At 39.7% G+C, this 20,193-nt stretch overlaps 1 protein-coding gene across 2 annotated transcripts in view; it reads left to right on the top strand.

Annotated features, from left to right (window-relative positions):
• Window positions 1-20,193, top strand: part of LOC142034559 (plasminogen-like) — a 64,590-nt gene that overhangs the window by 41,435 nt on the left and 2,962 nt on the right. For both annotated transcript variants that reach the window (XM_075036074.1, XM_075036073.1), the window contains exons 2-17: window positions 394-529; window positions 2,587-2,693; window positions 7,145-7,259; window positions 8,112-8,251; window positions 8,846-8,966; window positions 9,089-9,207; window positions 10,096-10,258; window positions 10,845-10,975; window positions 11,723-11,888; window positions 12,614-12,780; window positions 13,690-13,838; window positions 15,322-15,415; window positions 16,921-17,041; window positions 17,786-17,860; window positions 18,234-18,374; window positions 19,517-19,623. In XM_075036074.1, coding sequence (XP_074892175.1) covers window positions 394-529; window positions 2,587-2,693; window positions 7,145-7,259; window positions 8,112-8,251; window positions 8,846-8,966; window positions 9,089-9,207; window positions 10,096-10,258; window positions 10,845-10,975; window positions 11,723-11,888; window positions 12,614-12,780; window positions 13,690-13,838; window positions 15,322-15,415; window positions 16,921-17,041; window positions 17,786-17,860; window positions 18,234-18,374; window positions 19,517-19,623 — 2,052 coding nt within the window. The remainder of the gene's footprint in view (window positions 1-393; window positions 530-2,586; window positions 2,694-7,144; window positions 7,260-8,111; window positions 8,252-8,845; window positions 8,967-9,088; window positions 9,208-10,095; window positions 10,259-10,844; window positions 10,976-11,722; window positions 11,889-12,613; window positions 12,781-13,689; window positions 13,839-15,321; window positions 15,416-16,920; window positions 17,042-17,785; window positions 17,861-18,233; window positions 18,375-19,516; window positions 19,624-20,193) is intronic.

The following is a 20,193-nucleotide window of genomic DNA, read 5'->3' as shown; positions in this document are numbered from 1 at the left end:
CTTCTTGAGTTCCATTTCTCCACTTCCTCCAAAGTATGGGTGCCCAATATTTTCTTTCTGCAATACCCTTTTTTTTTTTCATTCCTTGGGTCATCTTCTTTGTTCCCATCACTTTATACTGTAGGTTTGTGTTACTTGTTATGACTTTCAGAATGATAGAAAGCACTGTTCAGGCCACTTCTCTGTCCTGCCTTACACTGGGTATTCAGTGATGCTACCCTTTACCATGATAGGAAGGGAATATTCAGCCATATTTTGTCACTATTTACCTAATTATTCCAGCAATTAAATGATGATGTTACTCTACTAGGTGACAAAGAATTTAACATGAACGTTTGAAATAAATCATAACAGCATTTACATTTTTACCTCTTTCTCTCTTTTTTCTTTTAGTGCAAGGAAACATACTAGACAGCTATGTGAGAACAGAGGGAGCTTGGCTGCTCAACCCAAAGAAGCAAATTTACAGGACAAACAGTGAAGAAGATTGTGCGGAGCAATGTGAAACTGAAACTAAATTTACTTGCAGGTAATTTCCACTGGTTCCCATATATATCTTTCATTACAGATGATGGAGCAGTCTGTCTTATTTATCAGCAGCCTGAACTTTTGAGGGATTTCTTAGGAATATGTTTGTCTGAGGTTTGCTGGAAAAACAAAAGACATATAGAAACAGAATGCCTGGGACATATGGATGAAGACAGCAGAAATAGAGAAATTAAGAAAATTATGTTGATTTTTTACTGGAAAAAATTATGATATCTTGATGCACAGCTTGGCACACTGAAAACCAACATGTCACTGTTTGATCAAGACTTTTGCACTCCTTTTGCAATAAAGAGTCATAATTAATTGCTTGGAAATTTAGGACGGCAATAATGGCATTGCTTATGTTTGTTGCATTACCTATTATCTTGCAGATATCTCCATTATTCTGAATTTTACTAGAATTTGGACTTATGTAACTTCAAACAAAGTTTTTGTACTTGGCAGACTGACTGTCTGCAGGGCTGTTCCCAGTACTTTGCTCTCCATCAGGCTTTTATTCAAGGCAGGGATACCCTGGTGCTGACTTTTTACATGTATTTATAACTTTGTGTTTTAAATCAAAAGGGAAAATGAGGCTTATTTTAAAGAGTTGTAACCCTGAAGGATGACAGGGGTTTGCTGACTGTGTGCGTGAAGTACCACCCGTTCCCTTTGATTTGACTCCCTTCTTTGAAAACTCCCTTCTCTGGAGAGAAAGGGTAGAGCTTCAGTAGTACTTGGCTCAGGAGGGTAGGAAGGAAGGCAAAGAGGGCAGGTCTCTATATTCAGATTATATAGTTACAGGTTGCAGAGGATTATTGTCCTCTTTTGAGGCATATTCAGACATAGTATCAGTCCTTAGCCTCTGCCTCGGGTCTGAGCCTACCATCACCTGACACTGGAATAACATCAGGGTGTTCTGTCCTTGCCTTCCTAATTAATGATGTGAGATCTATTACAATCAATAAAGAACAGATGCTATCTGGCAGGGAAAGATCTGGCTTAAGAAAGGTAAATGTTAGGCAGAGCTTTAGGACCAGGCCAGCACTGCAGCACCCTCACATTAGTGCTTCAGACCAATGAGTTCACACCAATACTTCAGACTTGTTATCCCACCTTAGCAGTGTGTTGGACCATGCTCATTAGCTACATCCCCACTTACAAATTTAACATTACTGAGAGCTCGGGCAACAGTTCCCCGTGTAGTTTTGACCCAGGACAACCAGCACTCCCCAGACAGCTCATGGACCTGGTTGCCAGCAGTGAGTCTGGATGTGATCCCTCTCCTTTGGGGAGAGGCTGTGTGAATTTACAAGTACGGGCACACTGGGACCATGCGAGTTGGTCACAGGGCTACAGAACGGGCTTTGTCAGTATTTGGTTTCCTGGTATATACCTACACCCTCAATGCCGTGTTGCTATTGCTTTTTTTTTTTTGGTTCAGAAAAGCCAGCTGTAGAAATTACTTAGCCTGTCAGGTGTTTTCCTTAGATGCTATTGTAAAGGTTACACCATCTGCTCCAGTTTTGCAGACTTACAGCCTAGGTGCTTGCTGAAAAGATAAATGGCAGTGTTTTCCAAAGTGCTTACATTGCTTCATGTACGATGACTCAGAACGGTTATCACAAGGTAATTTAAGGTCCTGGCTTGCTGTGTTTTACTTGTTCTGTGGTAACTGCTGAATACTGTAGAGTATCTTGCTTCTCGAATGACCACTAATTTTTTTGAAATAAGGTCAAGGTCCCTTGTTCATGTATCCCCTTCAGCATGTTCGCTGGAGTCTCTGGCACATTATAAACCTTTTTTATCCCTTGTCATAATTTGTTCATGTAGCTCCCTTTCACACTAAGCTTAGTATGAAGACTCAGGAGTCAAAGTCACCACTGAAAATGGGAGCTGCAATACTCAGTGATTTGTGAAACATCATGCAATCCTAAATATCACTGAAGTACAGTGCTTCCTAAAATTAAACCTGAATACTAGAAAAGGTGTTCAGGAAAATAATGCACACATTCAGCTATTGTTTCTTACATTGCTCTCTCCTCTTAATCTCAACAGGGCCTTCTTATTCACCAGTAAAGACCAACAGTGTTTAACATTGGCTGAGAACACCAAAACAGCAGTGATATTCAGAAGAACAAATGCAGTTCTTTATGAAAAAAGAAGTATGTCTATGTCTTTTTTATATTATTTCACTGAGCTATGCTTTCTGGTGGGACTCATATAACCCTATTTTAAATGGGGGCTAAGCCTTCACTGGGTCAGGTGGGGTGGGTAGGTCAGCCCTTACCTAACACCTGGGTTTGCCACATTGCTGGTATAGCAGTGGTACCATTTCTTTTCCCGGGTTAGTGCTCCAACATCTTTCCTGCTCCCTAAATCCTCAGGTCCATAGGCAGAAAAGCCCACTGTTGCTCAGGGAACGCAGAAGGTGCTGGGAGTAACGGAGATGCTTAAGGGTCCCTTCTCTCGTCTCCTTTTAAACCAGCCAACAACCTACAGCTGCATCTTCTCTATCGCTGCTGAGGGTACTAGGAGGAGCTACTTGTACTGGCAATGGTTTCTGAGACAGACCTTTGCTCACAGGAAAACTGATGGAAACTACCAAATAATTTCATTTGTATCACTAAAGAAAATTCACAGTTTACTTGGGTGGGACTCAAATCAACTTTATTTTGGTTGCACACATTGTCAGAAGTATTAGAGTGTTAACTATGCTTCAGATAAAAATGATCTATTTTTATAGTACTTTTATATCATTATATGAGGTTTGTACTCTTCAGTTAATGAATTTGGTGAAACTTTTATCCGAATCTGTATTTTTACAGTATAATTAATGGATGTGGTGAATTTTCGTATTCTCCTTTTGTACATGTTTTATTTCTGAACACTTCTGTCATAGATGAGTATTATTTGACTGAAGTGTATTTGATCTCCTATTTTTTCTGAAAATAGGAAATATCTGTCTGTAAGAAATGGCATTTACCCATTTTTTTAATCATCTCTTAAAAATCTATCACATTATGCTAGATACAGACAAATGATTGGGTTTTAAGACTAATTTTGAATTACATAATCAAGCACAGAGCTCTTGCTATATACAGGGAAGAAGGAATGTGTTTTATTTTTAATATAATGTAAGTTTCATTGTGTTATTCTCTGACTTTAGTAATAAACAAGGGAGAAAAGATCTCCTTACTGATCATTCAGATGTAAGATGATGTGGTAAACTTTGAATAGAATTACTACTGTTCTGTGTTAAATGACTTTGTGAACGTTGTCTTTCACCATTTTCTGATTTGTAACTTTTAAAAAAATATTAATGCATTTGAGAATATTCCAAAATTGGAAACTATAGTATCTACCAACTTGGTCTCCTTCAACAAAGAAAGGTGCATGAAAAGGAAAAATGAACCAGGTTCTCAGTTGCTGCAAGTCATGGAGTGGTTTCAATAGGCCAGTTTCTAACCAAAAGTCAAGAATCACAATAACTAGAGTGTAAATACCAATGAGCTCCAGCAAACTGCGTCCTTACTTCTCTGTTGACCTGCAGAGACTTGTAGGATAAGATAATGCTATGCGTATAGCCCCTGCAAGAAGACTGTATGTAGTAGTTCAATAGCTTCATCTGGATTGCAGCTGAGCATCCAAATGAGATTTTGTTCAGACATTGTGGGCATAAGGAAAATAATTTTTCACAGGAAGGGGGGGTAAGCACTGGACCACATTGCCCAGAGAGGCTGTGGAACCTCCACCCTTGCAGATATTGACTGGACAAAGCTCTGAGCAGCCTCAGCCAGCTCAGAAGCTGGCTGTGCTTTTTATGGGGGTTTGACCGAAGACCACTGAGGGTCCTTTTCAGCCTGATATTTTCTGAAGCCTACAGCCAGCTGCCTTTTTTTGTATATATAACTAATGGGTAATTTAATGTTTTGAACATAAGATATTTTTGTTATATCCAGAAGCTGGTGGGAATTTCCCTGAATCATGATTAAGTAATGCTAAGAAATCTTCTGCAGTTCCTATTGTAGAAGGAAAACTGAATGGATCAATTGGCAAGTAACAAAGCCTAAAGACTGAAAAATAACTTACGTGTAAATAATCCTTACTGATTTTGCTTCAGTACTGTGATTCTGGTTTATTTTTGAGATGTCCCTTAGACTTGCTGAGGTTAGAACCTGGATGAGAGTCCTGCAATATTCAGTGCGGATTTGTTAGTGCATCCTTTTAAGCCTTTTGAAGTCATAGGCATGGATTTTAGTTTCTTGAAAAACAGAACTCCATCAGTAAAGGTGTGAAAATCTGTAGTTTTACGTAACAGAGATGTCCCCAAACTGCACATCTACCTACTGAAAACAAAAGATGTGCCTAGGTATCATGAACATCAAAAACAAAGCCTATTGTGTATGTGTCAGATGGTTTTCTGTTGCTCATCTCTTCATTAGCAAAGAGTCTCGGATAACTATGTGTCCATTCTAATGTTAACATCCATTTAATCTATTGTTACAGAACAGAATGGAAAATGTAGCTTTTGCCTAGGCAGATTACATCACTGACCCCAGCAACTGATGCTGTCCTGATACTTCAAGGAAATTCCTTTCAGATGCCCAGATGCTTTTGCAATACTATTGCTGAAACCAACTTTTTTTTTTCAGTTGAAACAATTACTTGACAAGACCTAATTGCTCTTTATCACTGCATTCAAAGAAAAGGAAGACAATTGGTATAAAATTCCCACGTTTTAAAATTATTTTTTCTATGGTATGTGCTATAAAAGAGAAAGTTAACCTTCCCTGGCTTAATAGAAAAAGTAATAAGAATTAAAGTTAGCATTTTGGAGTTGTTATCCACATATCTGTTTGTAAATAGTTAACCCAAGGGACACGGGTTGAGTTTGGGGATCAAAGTTAGTTATTTATCGTCAGACAGGAAAAAAACCTAAAGGTTATATAAACGGTCAAAAGTTTACGCAAACAAAAAGAGTCAGCACTTGACTGATTCAGTGTTCAGTTATTGAGGTTTTTAATGTTAATTTATTGCAAAATTGTTTGAGGGAACCAAATGGCTTCCAGCTAAAGTTCCTAGAGTAAACTTGCCCATATATATATATACATTGAAATAAAGACGTGCCTAAAGGTACATCTATAAATCCACATCCAAACTATCTATCGGCCCACAGAAGAGCTGGACCTTATTTCAGATTCAAATATTAGTTCTTTTCACTTTTGACAAGACAGATCTGTGTAAAATGGCATTATCTCTCCAGATTTATGTTAAACTTCTGCTTGTATGTCAGCTTTGGTATAACTCTGATGCTGCGAAAAGCTGATGCATAACTGGGTCTCCACAAATACCTGATCTGGACACTACTTAAAGACACTGAGACGAGCCAGGTCACAACCTAAAAGTCAGATTGCTTTATTGCAGCTAGAAAGGAGGAACTGGCTGATGAAATATGCCCTGTACATAGGGAGGTGCTAAAAGAGTTTCTTGCTTGGTTTTCCAAGCCAGAGGACATGCTGCCTGACAGTGACTGTCCCTAAACTGCAGACATAGAAGCTCTGAGGGAACGTGTCAAGATTGGAGTTCCTTCAGCCGTGCCTTGGCAGAGCCACCCCTTGCAAGCCTGCTCTCCCCTTGCAGTCACCAGCTCTTTGCTGGGAAAGGGGATTGTTCAGTCCTCCCAGGAAAACCTTGAAGGGTGCAATGGGGTTATGGTTGCTCCCTCCTCCTGGGGAAAAAAATTACAACACTGGGCTTTCAGTTCTCATTTAATTTAATGATTAAGAATTTAAAATTTTTTAATGTTTTTAAGGCTACTGATACAAACCCCAGGCTTATTCAGCATTAAAATTCCCCTTGGCTTATATGAAGACAGGATTTCATTGCTGATTCTTTCACTCCTTCTTTTTCTTTTTTTTCATGAAGGTACTATTAAGTTCCAAAATCTCAGAGTACAAAAGCGTATATAATATGCACCTTCAATCAACTATCCATTTTAACTTGTACAGCAGAGAGTCCTTGTTTTAGCATATCATGAATTAATTAGATCTCATTCATCACGTGGTGAACTTTAATGAAACAATGTCATCCGCATTTATATGAACTTAAAAAAATTTGCTTATTAAACTGGTAAAATGCTATGTGTATGCATCTGTGATTCTGTCCAGCTGTCTTCTACAGCTGAATTCAGGTGGCTGTATTTTAAGGTTTGATTTTAGTTACTGTGCATAACTATAACATCATAGGAGGCAATGAAAAGAGAATGTGCTTCTATTTTGTTATAATGCATATTTAAATGTTAAAAGCATATTTTATTATTTAAATGTACTATAGCATGTTCTCAAAAGGGCTGGGTTGTATTACACTTATTTCTCTGGAATTCTGGTTTGGAACTTTTGGGCTTTCACATAAGTTTTTCAATGTTAATTAATTCAACTTAGACATCAAATAACTAGTAGGTTTTTACAATGTGAGCTGTCTACTTTTGATGGCGTAAGAAAGTCAAAGTATGACCAAATGTATTTAAATGTATTAGCATAAAAATGGATTTTGTATATGTTAAAAACCAATGGACATGTCATGATACTGATTAATTAAGCACATATCATTTCAGTTTATCTTCTAGAATGCAAGAAGGGAAAAGGGGTGGATTACAGAGGAACAGAAGCCAAAACTCAGAAAGGTGTGCCATGCCAGAAGTGGGTTGATAGTGCCCCCCATAAACCAAAGTAAGGCCTTTTCATACATGTTTATATGTTTTTCTGAAATTTTGCTAAGCCATCTATATGTGCTAAGTAGTCTTATAAGCAATTTGTTTGGTGTTCAAAGTCTTCTTATAAAATATTTTTCTACACTTACCCAGAATAAGATAATTCTCTAATCTGAGTTGTAACTGAGAGAACTGCAATTGGGGCTACATGATCAACAGGGACATTGTCAGTCTTGGCAGTTGCATTTAAATTTTGTGGTCCTTACAAGAGCAAAATACTAGACAGGGAAGCACCTGGTTCTGCTGAAATAAGAATTTTCCATTAATCTCACCAGGGCAAGAACTTCTTCTCCTGGCTAAAGGTATAACATGCGGCAGATGAGATAGAGGTACATCGTTTTATCAGTGAATCCACAGACAATTAACAGTACAGTATTTATTGTATTTAATGAAAAACACCCAACTGGGTTTATTTAGTAACCTCCTATTAAGAAGGCATAGCATTCAGGTTACAGAGAACTCTCACATTTCAGCAAGTATCTTTTCATTGCATCTCCTGGGGAACATGTCCCAGAGCAGACTTTTCTCTACATGCTACATGGTACCTCAGCTGAGCAAAAATTACTGGAAACTGAATAGCTGGAGGAAATGTAAGTATTAAAGTTATGACTGGCCTTAGAGACACCATAGTTCCTGAAGTCTATAGCTATGGCACTTCTAATGCTTCAGCAATGGCACACAGTAGCAATTAGACTTCTAGTGAACAACATCTACAAAATGGTCCTCAGATAAAGATTTCATCTTTAGAGTCCTCAGCTGAACAATTGGGACACCTTCCTTATTCTCTAATCCCATTTAATTTCTGTTCCAGTTACACACCTGAAAAATATCCTGCTGCAGGACTGGAGGAAAACTACTGCAGAAATCCCGATGGCGATGGAAAGGGACCCTGGTGTTACACAACAGATCCTGCTACCAGATTTGATTACTGTAACATCCCAGAGTGTGAAGGTCAGAATACATTCACTGATTTCTTTCCTTTTTTGGAAGATGTGTTAAGAATGTGAAGTTTTTCAGGTATTTTTATTTCTAATCAAGTATTTGTTCCAAACTTGAGTTTAGTTCAACCTGAAATTTCCAAAGACATTTTCAACACCAACAAGAAAGATATCAAAAAAAACCCCAAAAGCTATACAAAGTTGGGGTTTTTTTCTTCTAGATAAAAAAAATGGTATGAGTGTATTTAAATATCATAATACTAGAATTGAACCAAATTACAATTGCTAGTGCCAAAGTCAATAAAACGTGACAGCAGCAAGGCACAGATTTTCAATTATAGCTTAGCAGTTTTAATTTAGGTCTTTCAAAAACTATAGTCTATAATGTTAGGGGGTTTTTAAATTGAATACTATAAATGCAATCAACTAGTTGAAGTCATCTTACCAAGAAAAATAAGCTTTTACTTTGCCAAGAAAAAAGACCGTCCTTCTGCCTTGCGCTCTGATCAGGCTCTTGAACTTCATGTCAGATGAGTCTGAGTGTTTATGGACCAGTTCCTCAGGGACTTTCTGTCTCTCTTGTCCTCATTCTGCCTTGTTCTTACAGTGGAGTGCATGCACTGCAGTGGAGAAAACTACCAGGGAGTAGTTGCAACAACGGTGTCTGGACTTGAGTGCCAGCGTTGGGACTCCCAGCAACCTCACTCTCATGGATACCTCCCAGAAAAGTGAGTCAGACTCTGTGATGGGTTGTTAATCGTCAGTGGTGGCCTGAAGACGACCCTGCCCCAGACAGGATAATTGTTACAGCCATTAGTGACATTTTTTAAAAAATATTTTTCCTGTTCAGTTTTCCAGAGAAGGACCTGAAAATGAATTATTGCCGTAATCCTGATGGTGAACCTCGGCCCTGGTGTTTCACAACCAGCCCGACTAAACGCTGGGAATATTGTGACATTCCTCGTTGCAGTGAGTCCGACTTCTAGACTTCTAGACACAAAGAAGTCTAGGCACAAAGACATCTAGACAGTTTCCATTCACGGTGGTGCAAGGAGCTAGAACAAATAGAAGAGGGCCCAAAGATAAAGGAAAGAATAAAAAACTGCTGACTTTTATCTCAAAGAAAAGAATAAATAACCTTGAAATGAACCTCTGATAGCTCTTTTGAGACTAGACATTTCTGTCATAGGCTTTTCTAATGGTTTTGCGTGGAGCACATCTCTGTTCCTTGATGTGGTTTTCCATGACCAGGCATTTCAGTGGTTCTGATGTTTCTTCTGATGTTCCTTTTTTGATGTCAAACAGTTTCACTCTTCCTGAAAATCTTCTGGCTTTTGTTTTGCTCTTCCAATTCAATTCTTCACCTTTTCAACTTCCTTTTCCCCAAAGTCCTGTCCTTGCCACGACACTTTTCCTTGGGTCTTCTCACCAGACCTCATCATTGCTGCCTCTGACTCTCACCAGTTAGAGTACATCTCTTTTATATCTGCACCTATACCTGTACCTATCACTGATGGGCCTGCCACTTTCACCCCAGTTTTATTCACAGTGTTAACTTGCTCACTTTCCAGCTTTGTTCTGATGGGGCTGCTGTTGTGTTGTATCCTGGCTGCTGTAAATGCAAATGCCATTCTGGCAGTCTGACTGCTTGTGAAGATGTTAAAATGGAAGAAAAAAAAAAGATATTTTTTAGATTCTTTTCTCTACCTTTTGGACTTTCCAAATGTGTTGGTCTTTAAACCTTACCTGCAAAGAAAGCTAAAAAGCCCGCTTAATTAAAAAGCTCACAGTGTTTGGGTTTGGTTTTTACTATGTCTGGAAGGCACTGCTTAATTTCAGTTCCTTTTTCTGTAATAGCAACACCCCCACCAGTTCCTGCACCAGGGCGTCAATGTCTATCAGGAAGAGGAGACGACTACCGAGGCACGATATCTGTTACTGAATCGGGAAATACCTGTCAGCACTGGAGTTCTCAATCTCCTCACAGACACGCTCGCACTCCTGAAAACTATCCCTGCAAGTAAGTGAAAGCTCTTCATTATTCAGTGTCCATGAGAAATACGTCATTTTTCTTCAACCGTACTGCAAAGTTCTTCAGTTACACCAGCAGTCATCACCTGCTGGGTTCCATCTTTTCAATTTTTTTGCACATTTCTTTTTATTCACTTCTTTGTTCTTGGATACTAGTGTCTCCTCTTCTGACTTTCAAGCTCTGCTTGACTGACTTTTTCCCTCTTCAATTCATCCTTTTACTGTATTGTTGGTCAGGTGAAGCGATGTGGAGTAAGAAAGTTACAATTATGATATTTGCTTGGGGCTAGATTCTTTCACCCTGTGTTTCTGCTGTGCTGCTCTTGGCCTTAAAGTACTACATGAAATACAATCTCTTAGTTCATCCATCAATCTATGAGGTGTCTGGTTTAGCACATCCAAAACACCAGTGCATTGCAATTATTCATCTAGTAAATGGCATCAGTAAATTACAGCAGCAGTTACCCACCCGTAAATACAACAGTAAACTGGGCAGCGAGGTATATTCTCCTGTTGTTCATAACCTTTACCAGGTTTCCATGAGAGGCTTTTCTTAGCCAAGTTTTCTGTTTCAGGAGCCTAGAGGAAAACTACTGTAGAAATCCCGATGGTGAGAAGATGCCATGGTGTTACACCACCAACAGAACAGCCCGGTGGGAATATTGCAGCATCCCCTCCTGTGATGGGGCAGAGCCAGAGGCCCCTGGTAAGAACAAGAGGGGACATCTGGAAGTGAAGGGTCATCACGGTTTATTTTGAAAAATCTTGGGTGGCTCTGCTTACTTGTATTATTGCTGTCACTCTCAGTATTGCTATGTATCAGCTGAACGCCTGAGCCTGGTGTGGAGCCCAGGATGGTATGTGCAGTCTGGTGGATAAGTGCAGAAGTTTTAAGTCACCCACTGACCCAGTTCAGGAAAAATTCCAGTAACAGAGGTCTTTTCCTTTTGCTGAGTGGTGGCTCCCTCCACCTCCATGGAAAAGTTAATTAGCTTTATGTGCCAGCTCCTGAAAAACTGAATCCAAAGCAAAACCAAAGATAATTTAAGAGCACTGAACCAAGACTCCATAAAAAGCAATCAAAAGAAAATTCTCCTTACACAAGGCAGGCTTGTTCCACACATGCATCTGTGGCAAAGCCACAGACATTCCCCCACCCTGGAGAAGTTTTGATCCATATGTGAACTGTTTGGATCGTTAGCTGAAATAAATCACCATGCATGACAGTTGAATTGATGTACGAATGCTTTTAATCTAGCATATCATGAAATTTTTACAAACATTTTTCAAAATCTTCTTTTGATCTACAGTCTGGGAAGGATTCTGTTACAGAGAGCATGCTGTGGCGGTCAGTGAAATACTATGGCTTGTTGTTTTCTGTTGGCTTTCTATGCTCATGTATAAATATCAAAGTATGAAGATGCAAGGGACTGGTTTCTGTTATTCACTACAGCTGTTGATGTGCCTGAGCAGGCTCAAATTACTGAGGAGTGCTATCAAGGCAATGGTGTGACTTATCGTGGCACAGCTTCTTTCACTGTCACGGGAAAGAAATGTCAAGCCTGGAGCTCAATGTCACCGCACCGACACAATAAAACGGCAGACCAGTTCCCAAATGCGTATGTGTATTTCCCATTTACGTGTTTCATCGGACAATGACCATTCATGAACTTGTTTTGATTTGGATCATCTTTACACAACAATGATTTTAAAGCTGGGAAGGGAATGTACTTGATAAAAATAATCCCCTTTTTTTTTTTAATGTGGAAACATTTTCTATTAACCTCATCTTGAAACAAACCACAGTTGTCAAAATTATGCTTTAGACTAATTAACTGTGCGTTTCTACATTGCTTCTAAAGGAATCAAGAGTTATCATATATTTTCCCTTATACTGAAATGAACTGTTTCTATACATGAGGTTATTCATGAGTTTAAGTCTTTGCTTCCTAGTCTGCAGTTCATTAGAGCTTTGAGGAAAGGATAATATTCCTAATATTTACTATCTATTTATTCCAAAATGCAAAAAATTATTTCTTCTTAAAAGCTACTAATGTATTTCAAAAAGTAAAAACAATTATATCTTTAATATACATATGTGCATTTACATCTGGATTTGTAAATGGTATTCTACTATAAGCATTAATCAGTGAATAAGTATTTGACATATTTAAATATTCTGCACACGTTTCTTGATTTCTTTATGCTGGAAAAAGGATTTCTGTTACACACTGTACATAATAAATGATCTGTGCTAACTCTGTAGCAGATCTGCTAAAATGTTCTTTCAAGTTCTTCTCAGCGCAGTGGCACGGATGGGAATATATTATGCTTACATTTGTAGGGGCCTGAAGCAGAATTATTGCAGAAACCCAGATGCCGATGGCCGCCCATGGTGCTACACCACTGACCCCAGTGTGAGATGGGAATATTGCAACCTGAAAAAGTGTGAAAACCCTGTACAAGTGACTTTACCAAAACCTCCCCAGACAACACTGGAACCAAATCCTGGTGAGCATACTTTGCACTTTCCCCAGAAATGCTTATAACCAGAAAGCTGTTTTTTAGGGAAACCTCATCAAGAATTTAATGAGGGTGAAATACAGGAAACTCCAGATAATTACAGAATTTAATATAATACTGTATCCACTCTCTTCATTTTCTGAACTTTCTTGTAGAATTTTATAGCAGAGTTTCTGTAATTGATTTTAGATTAATATCACATCTTTTATCTACTACATCTGGTAATATTGGAACCACAAGGAAACAGATGGCTGGTAGTCTCCAGGCTACTGTGGGAGGGCTACTAGCAATGACAGCAGATATAGAGGTGATAGCATTTTGCTGGCAACTGTTCTGCAAAAGTCTTTTCCTGTGCCATGCATTCACATTTCCAGGGTTCCATTTGCCACCAGAGGCTGGCTGGCTTTTTTAATTCAGTTCAGATGCAATTTTGTTATGCAGTAGATGGTTAGAGCACTGCAGCTTTAATTGTTTTGCTATGACATGTTCTTCTCTTTAGAAGGCTATTAATTTTGGCTGAACTTGTATTACTGCTTTTTACCTACTGTAAAATGTGGAATTGGACAGATATTAATGTCCGTAAGGAAAAGACTTTATGAGTGCATGGTCTTTGTGGTCCTGGCTTCTGGAGTCGCAAGGGGTCAACTGAATCTAAGCCTCTTTGATTTATGACTTTCATGATCATGAAGAAAACGTTCAAAATGCAAGGAAATGAAAGTGTGATTGTTAGCCATCACTGACACTAGGTTGTCCTTCTTTCCTTGTATACACATTATGTAGGACATGTGAGTCCCACTAGTATTTCCTCAAATTTAATTCTGCTTCAACACCACCAAGTATGGACGTGGCCCAATAGCTCACAGCTAACAATCATTTCCTTTTCCTGTTTCTTCACAGACTGCATTAACGATAATGGTCGAGACTATCGTGGCACAGTAGCAAAAACTGCAAGGGGCAGGACTTGTCAAGAGTGGAGTTCTCAGAGACCTCATAGCCATGACTATTTCACTCCTAAGACTCATCCAGAAGCAGGCCTGGATAAAAATGTAAGCAGCTGTTCATTTAATACTTGTTGTCATTGAGCTTCACCCGTCTTCTTCATGGTGCCTCAGCAAGCATGTCATGCCAGGACTTTGTAAATTAATTTATTTTCCTCAGTTCAATCCGAGAACCTGATCGTGCTAATAATTGTTGACATGAGCAGACTGTGCTTCTGTGGGACACACAGATCCCCAGAAGCTCTGTTGAATGCTTCTGCAGCATGGCCAAGGGACTTCAGATGGGCACTCGCTTCTCCTCACTACTGAGGATTAACTGGAGTTGGTCTGTGGGCAGCATCTCTGCCTCCTCTGCCAGAAAGAGCACCTGGGGTCATGGGTTTCAGCAGTAACAGTGATGGGTGAGATGGCGATCGATCCAACGTTCAGTGCAAGTTCCTTGAGATATATAGCTGACGGATTGCAGCCCCCATCCTCTACTAATTCCCCCTCTAGCCCTCCAGCTTCTGCCGCAGCCCATCATACAAGGTTATACATGCATCTGACCCCTCCTGTAAGTCATTCTCCGTCTCTAACCTTCATCCCCCTAGTCCTAACACACATACTCATCACTAGTTCTCTAGACTTGTAACATCGCATATACAATACTTGCCTGGTCTGTGAACAAACTCTGTATGTGGTATAAAAAGCCTGTTTGATGTTGACAGCTTGAACTATTTTCATTCCAGGTACATGATTGTAGACCTTGCTTTAGTCAATCCTCTGATGGCATCACATACCCTGTATTGAATTCCAGCTCAGATTGGGGAAACTCCTTCCTAAAAGCTGCCTGACATAAACTTTTGGTTCTTGCATTTGGCAGGGACTCTTGGGGAAGGAAAGCAGACATTTTCTCCTTTTTCCAAAGACATGGAGTATATTTCAGAGTAGGGAAGGGAACTAGAAAGATATCTGGTAGCATGCGGTTGTATGAGGTGCCTGTGCTGAGCAGAGATCAGTCAGTATGGCCAGTGAGACCTAGAGAGTGATTCAGCTAACCAGGCACCCCACATCAGGGCGAACACTGCACCCCTGCCCCTGGGACTCATAGGCATCACCAAGTTGTGCAAGAGCAGCTTACACAACACCCACTTGTCCCGGAGTTGTGCAACCAGAGTGGGTGTGAAAAGACCTCAGGGCTGACCCTACTGCTACTAACTGCAGTGGAAGCAGGAGCAGACAGTTTAGTGCTTTAGAAAATCCCATCCTAGGTCTATATCTCCTATTTTTTTGAGAGCTCAGAGTCCAAGCCTTCACTAGTGAAGCTTACTGGCTGAAGACAGTTGAAAAGGTTTCATTTTTATTGTCTTTTTCTAAACTTAAAGAGCAAATAGAAAAATGAAACAAATTTTGACAAAAGGAATTGGAAATCACTATCAAAAAGGAAGTAAAAAAATATTTCCCAAATTTAGTTTTATTTTATTTTGAATCATGCATTGGTAGGCGTTTTTGTCCCCTGGTTAACAGCTGGTGTCTTTATTGTTTGTTACAGTATTGCAGGAATCCTGATGGAGATGTGAATGGACCTTGGTGCTATACAACAGACCCAAGAAAAGCCTGGGAGTACTGTGACATTCCCAAGTGCCGTAATTATTCCTTTAAAGACTAGCGTCTCCCTTTCCTGTAACCTTTTAAGACAACTGGAGGACATTCAGTGGTTAATCTGAAAGACTGATCTAAGACAGTGCAATAGCTTTAGATTGGAAATTAAGGCTGCGGGGAAGTGATGCTCAAAATCTGTGCCTGAAGTCTTAAGAATGGTGCTTATTCCTTGGAAGCCCCAAACACAGCACAAGATGTACCTGAAGCTCATGGGGGTTTTGCCACGTGTTTCAAAACAGGGCTGTTCCTGCAGAAATTTCCCCTGCTCCTGCCTGGTCACCTGGCATAAATGCATGTGTGTGGCCAGGCTGAACAAGGGATGCTCTTAGCCCAGCAAAATTTTTGCACTCCCTGCTCATGTGGCTCTGTCCTGGGTGTAAACAGATTTTCCCTCCTCTGATACTGTACCATATCAGATGTCTGGGAAGTGCATCTGGCCCTAAATACTTAACCAAATGCCCTTGTCTTTGTTACAAGTAATCAAGCCATTCAGGACTCTGAATGAGGTGATGCAAGTGTACAATGACAACATTTTGGTTTCAAGTCCTTTCATGTCCATCAACAATAAAAGCTATGCCAGGAAGAGAGGTAGTTCCCACTTGAAAGAAGGGTGACTTTCTTGTTGCTCTATCCTCTCAGCTGTGAGTAGCAGAAAATATGCTCTGATCAAAACCCCAAAATGGAGCAAACGAGAAAAAGGAAGATGTTCTATAACATGCATATACTGTAACTAAAAATACTGCTGCATTGAAGTGTTGGGCTGGGACTCTTAGGGAAAAAAAATGGCATTTTCACAGGGTTATTGTATTCATTTTGAAGACCCAATTTCTTTTTAAAATTCATAATTTTTTTGTTCAGTTGTTCAGCTAAAGAACAAAGAAAATGTGCCTTTTTCTTTTAATTTCATAAGTTAGTTCCTTTTGCTGACAACCAATTCTAAATTCTGTGTTGATAAAAGTCAGTTTCCCATGGCTAAATAGGAACTACGCTTTTTTAATAACTCAGAGACATCTGAAGTACCAAAAGATCCTAAATAAGAGTGGACAAAGTTTTGCTGCACAGAGACAGTGATTGAATTTCACATGCTGTACCACCAAGATTAGTTGGAAAACAGCTGCCAGTGCAGCTTTTGCATTGTTGGCATCTGTAAGAGTACATTTAAAGATGTTGGGAGAATTCCTGTTTTCTTTCTCTCTGTTTCCATCTCTTTCCACTTCTGTTTTTTTCTATCTGACTGTAGATCTATTCATGTGTAATTTGCTGACTACTAAGAAGTGTATGTGAAAAAAATTTGCCAGGCATTTTTAAGTGTTCCAGATGAAGGTAACCTAAGAAAATATAGGTGGTGCATGGTATATAATTGCCTGCAGAGAATCAAAATCTGAAGTGACAAATGTAGCAGGTTCACCTTCTAGTTTTCTGAGGACATAATGAATGTATAGCAAACACAGTGAAGTTCCTTATAGTGATTTTTTTTCTTATTCTGTAGCTCCTACTCAGTATGAGTGTGGAAAATCCAAGTTCAGACCAAAGCTGTGTGCTCAAAGGATTGTTGCTGGGTGTATTTCGCATCCACACTCCTGGCCCTGGCAAATCAGTCTCCGGACACGGTATGGCCATTCCCCACTATGTTAGACTTTGCATGCAAGGAAACTTTGCTTCTCATAGGATGTTATAGTATGTGGTTGCAGCATTCTAAACTTGATTTTAATTTAAAAATAGCTCAAGGCTATACATTATGTGTGTTAATCTTAAAGAATGTCATTTAGACAACCAGGAATTCTGTTTTGTGATGAATACCTATAGAATCAATACAACCACTAATTTCAAAAACATTTTCACAAAAAGGCAGAATGACTTTAAATCTGTCACTATATCCTACATTAGAATCAGTATCATATCAGTAGAACCAACAGTTTGAAGTACGGCTGATACAGATCTTGATCGGTCCTTCCATGTAAGCGTTTGGTCCTACTGGCAAAGTTACTAGCAAAACTAGGAATCAAGGCCAGTTGCAGAGCTTTCTGACTGTAATCAGAGCTAGATAAAACCCAGAATCTCTAAAATGGCATACATCACTGCACATAAGGTTTTCCAGTTACAGAAATACCAGTTAAGAACAAAGATCTAGGTGTTTTCATACAAGGCCTTATAAAAATGTCCGCACAACACTACCGCCATTGTAAGAACTATTGTTGAAGGAAAGTAAAATGCTGATTCTTAATGAAAATGTGGAATAATGTCTTTAGTTTGTAAAGGCGTACATGTTAGAAAGATTGCCTGATGAACTGCAGTAAAATTAACGTTGCCACCTTAAACTAATGCCCTTTTCATGCCTTTCTGCTCTATTACAGTTTTGGCTTGCATTTCTGTGGGGGAACTCTGATAGACCCTCAGTGGGTTCTTACTGCCACTCACTGTTTAGAAAAGTAAGTACCTGTTATAGCCTGCAGCAGCATTTTCTTACACTAGATAGAAAATCAGAGAAACAAAATGGACCCAGTAACCAACCTGAGCAGTCTCTAACTCAGCTTGCAAACAGTTGAGAATTGAGCCAAGTCCATTCATCATTCATTAAAGCAGAGTTTTGACTGAGGAAACAAAGAGTGACAGTGATAACTTTCGCCAACTTGATTTCATGTACCATAAGAAGGGATTACGAAATCAAGTTTGTGCCAAAGCTGGCTTTATTTTTCTAGATTTGACAGAGCAAGGTTTCCAATAGCATCATAAGTGGTCTACATCCTGGATGTGTGTTCATCAGCTCACCATGTGCTCACCATGTGCAATCATTTCCAATAGGTCCTCATGGCCATCTGCGTATAAAGTATACCTTGGATTACACAGAGAAAGAGCATTAGAGGCATCAGTGCAAAAACGAGATGTTGCAAAATTGTTCAAGGAGCCACACGGGGCGGACATTGCTCTGCTAAAACTGAGCAGGTATCCTTTCACCTGAAGCGTTCCTTCGTTCTGCTGGGACAAGTTGACTAAATAGTGGTTGCTGGGGTCATGGAAATGTGTGTTTCTGTACACAGTGTGTTCAATCAGTGATTTGAGGCCCTCTCTTTCTTCCCTTTCTGCAGAAGCTCCAGTAGACACCAAGATGATTCAGCTGCAGGGCTTCAGAAAGGGAAAGGGCTGCCTTGGGAGGGGAGGAGGGCGAGGGACAGTGACCTAGGCTGGCAATTCGCTGGGTGCCAGCTGCTGGGAGGTGAGGCAGTGGCCACAGAGTAGGAGGAGGTAATGCCTAGAGCTTTCAGTCTGTGTTTCTACATGCTTCTACCTTGATAAGGTAATGAGGATTGAAAGCTGCAATATTAGCGTGATGTCACCCCATACTCTTCCCGTGCTGTGGTGCGGAGATTTCTTTTTCCAGCAGGTCTGTCCGGCATGCAGGCAAACAGTATGCGCATTTGATGCAATATCTAGTATGGCCCTTCTTGCATCTGTTTCCATTCATCTGAACTCTCACTGGGGCACTGTGCAATCAAAAGGAATACAACCATAAGCTGCAAGCAGATGTGAACATATGGTGCCTGTGCTTTGATTTCCGTGGCTGCAATGCAGGTCCAAAACAGATGCAGGGTCAGCACAATTAATGTGGCTTCTTAATTGAGCCTAGCCTTAGCTGCACCCAAAGGCAAGTCAGACTGACTTGGGTTCTGCTGTGTACTATGTGTACAGTTTGAAAGTGATTTATAGTCAGACTGGATGCAGACAGAGCAAGCTGACACCTATGTGCTAAATGCCACTAACTCATACACCTAAGTAGTTTTGTAATTAGGTTTCGTTGGCTATGCCTAAGTCAAAGCCTTTTCCTGGATTTATGTTAGTAATTTTAGTATCAAAAACTCTAATTGTTCTCCATTTCAGATTTTTTCCTTTTGTGTATCACTTTCTGAGGGATTAGAGCCTAAAACAAAAGCAGTTTTGCACATCAGAAAAGCCCTTTACCTGAAGTTCACGATTTCAAAGAAAAAAGGCTGACCATATATAAAATCTTTTTAGAAACCTGAAGGTGATATCGGGGAGAAATGTGCTTATGATTGTTCCTGTATGAGTCTGTTGTTTGTTTCTTTCAGCCCAGCAATCATCAATAATCATGTTATCCCAGTTTGTTTGCCAAAAGAAAATTCTGTGTTAGGAGGAAGAGAGGAGTGCTATGTCACGGGCTGGGGAGATACAAAAGGTGAGACAGAGTTAACACAACTGAAAGCTCTGTGTCTGGAGATTGGTATGTACTTGTATCTAAAGTTTATATTCTTTTTGTGCCAAAAACATCCCACACAAGCTTGCATGCATACCTATTTCATCAAAATTCATCAGGTATTGCCATTCTTTCCACTGTCTCCCTCTGATTCAGATTCTCCTAAATCACTCAGAGCCATGTAAACTGAAACCCCCTAAACCAATACTAAAAGAGGAGAATCAAACCTAAGGAGCTGCTAACTCTCATCTCTCAGTCCATTCTGCTTTTCCCCAAAGTGGGCTTTTACACAGACAGAAGCAAAGTTTTTCTAGACTTAAGCTATTTCTTAAGCACATGAAGGTGAGTTTGCTCATTGTCCTAAATGATTTTTTCTCCCAACCAGCCTGGTTCAGAAGATCTCACACAAATATAAACATAACTCTCATTTTCAAAACCTCCCACTCTGTCTTGGTTGAGAAGAGCATCAGTACCTTCTCTGCCTCCTTGTTTCTGCCCATCATGCCATTTTCAACTGTTTACTTCCTACCTCCTTTCTTCTACAGAGAAGAA

Source organism: Buteo buteo, chromosome 9 (assembly GCF_964188355.1).
Source record: "Buteo buteo chromosome 9, bButBut1.hap1.1, whole genome shotgun sequence".
In the NCBI taxonomy this organism is placed as follows: Eukaryota; Metazoa; Chordata; class Aves; order Accipitriformes; family Accipitridae; genus Buteo; species Buteo buteo.
The sequence above is the reverse complement of the archived record's forward strand: the minus strand, read 5'-3'. Positions and strand labels throughout refer to the sequence as shown.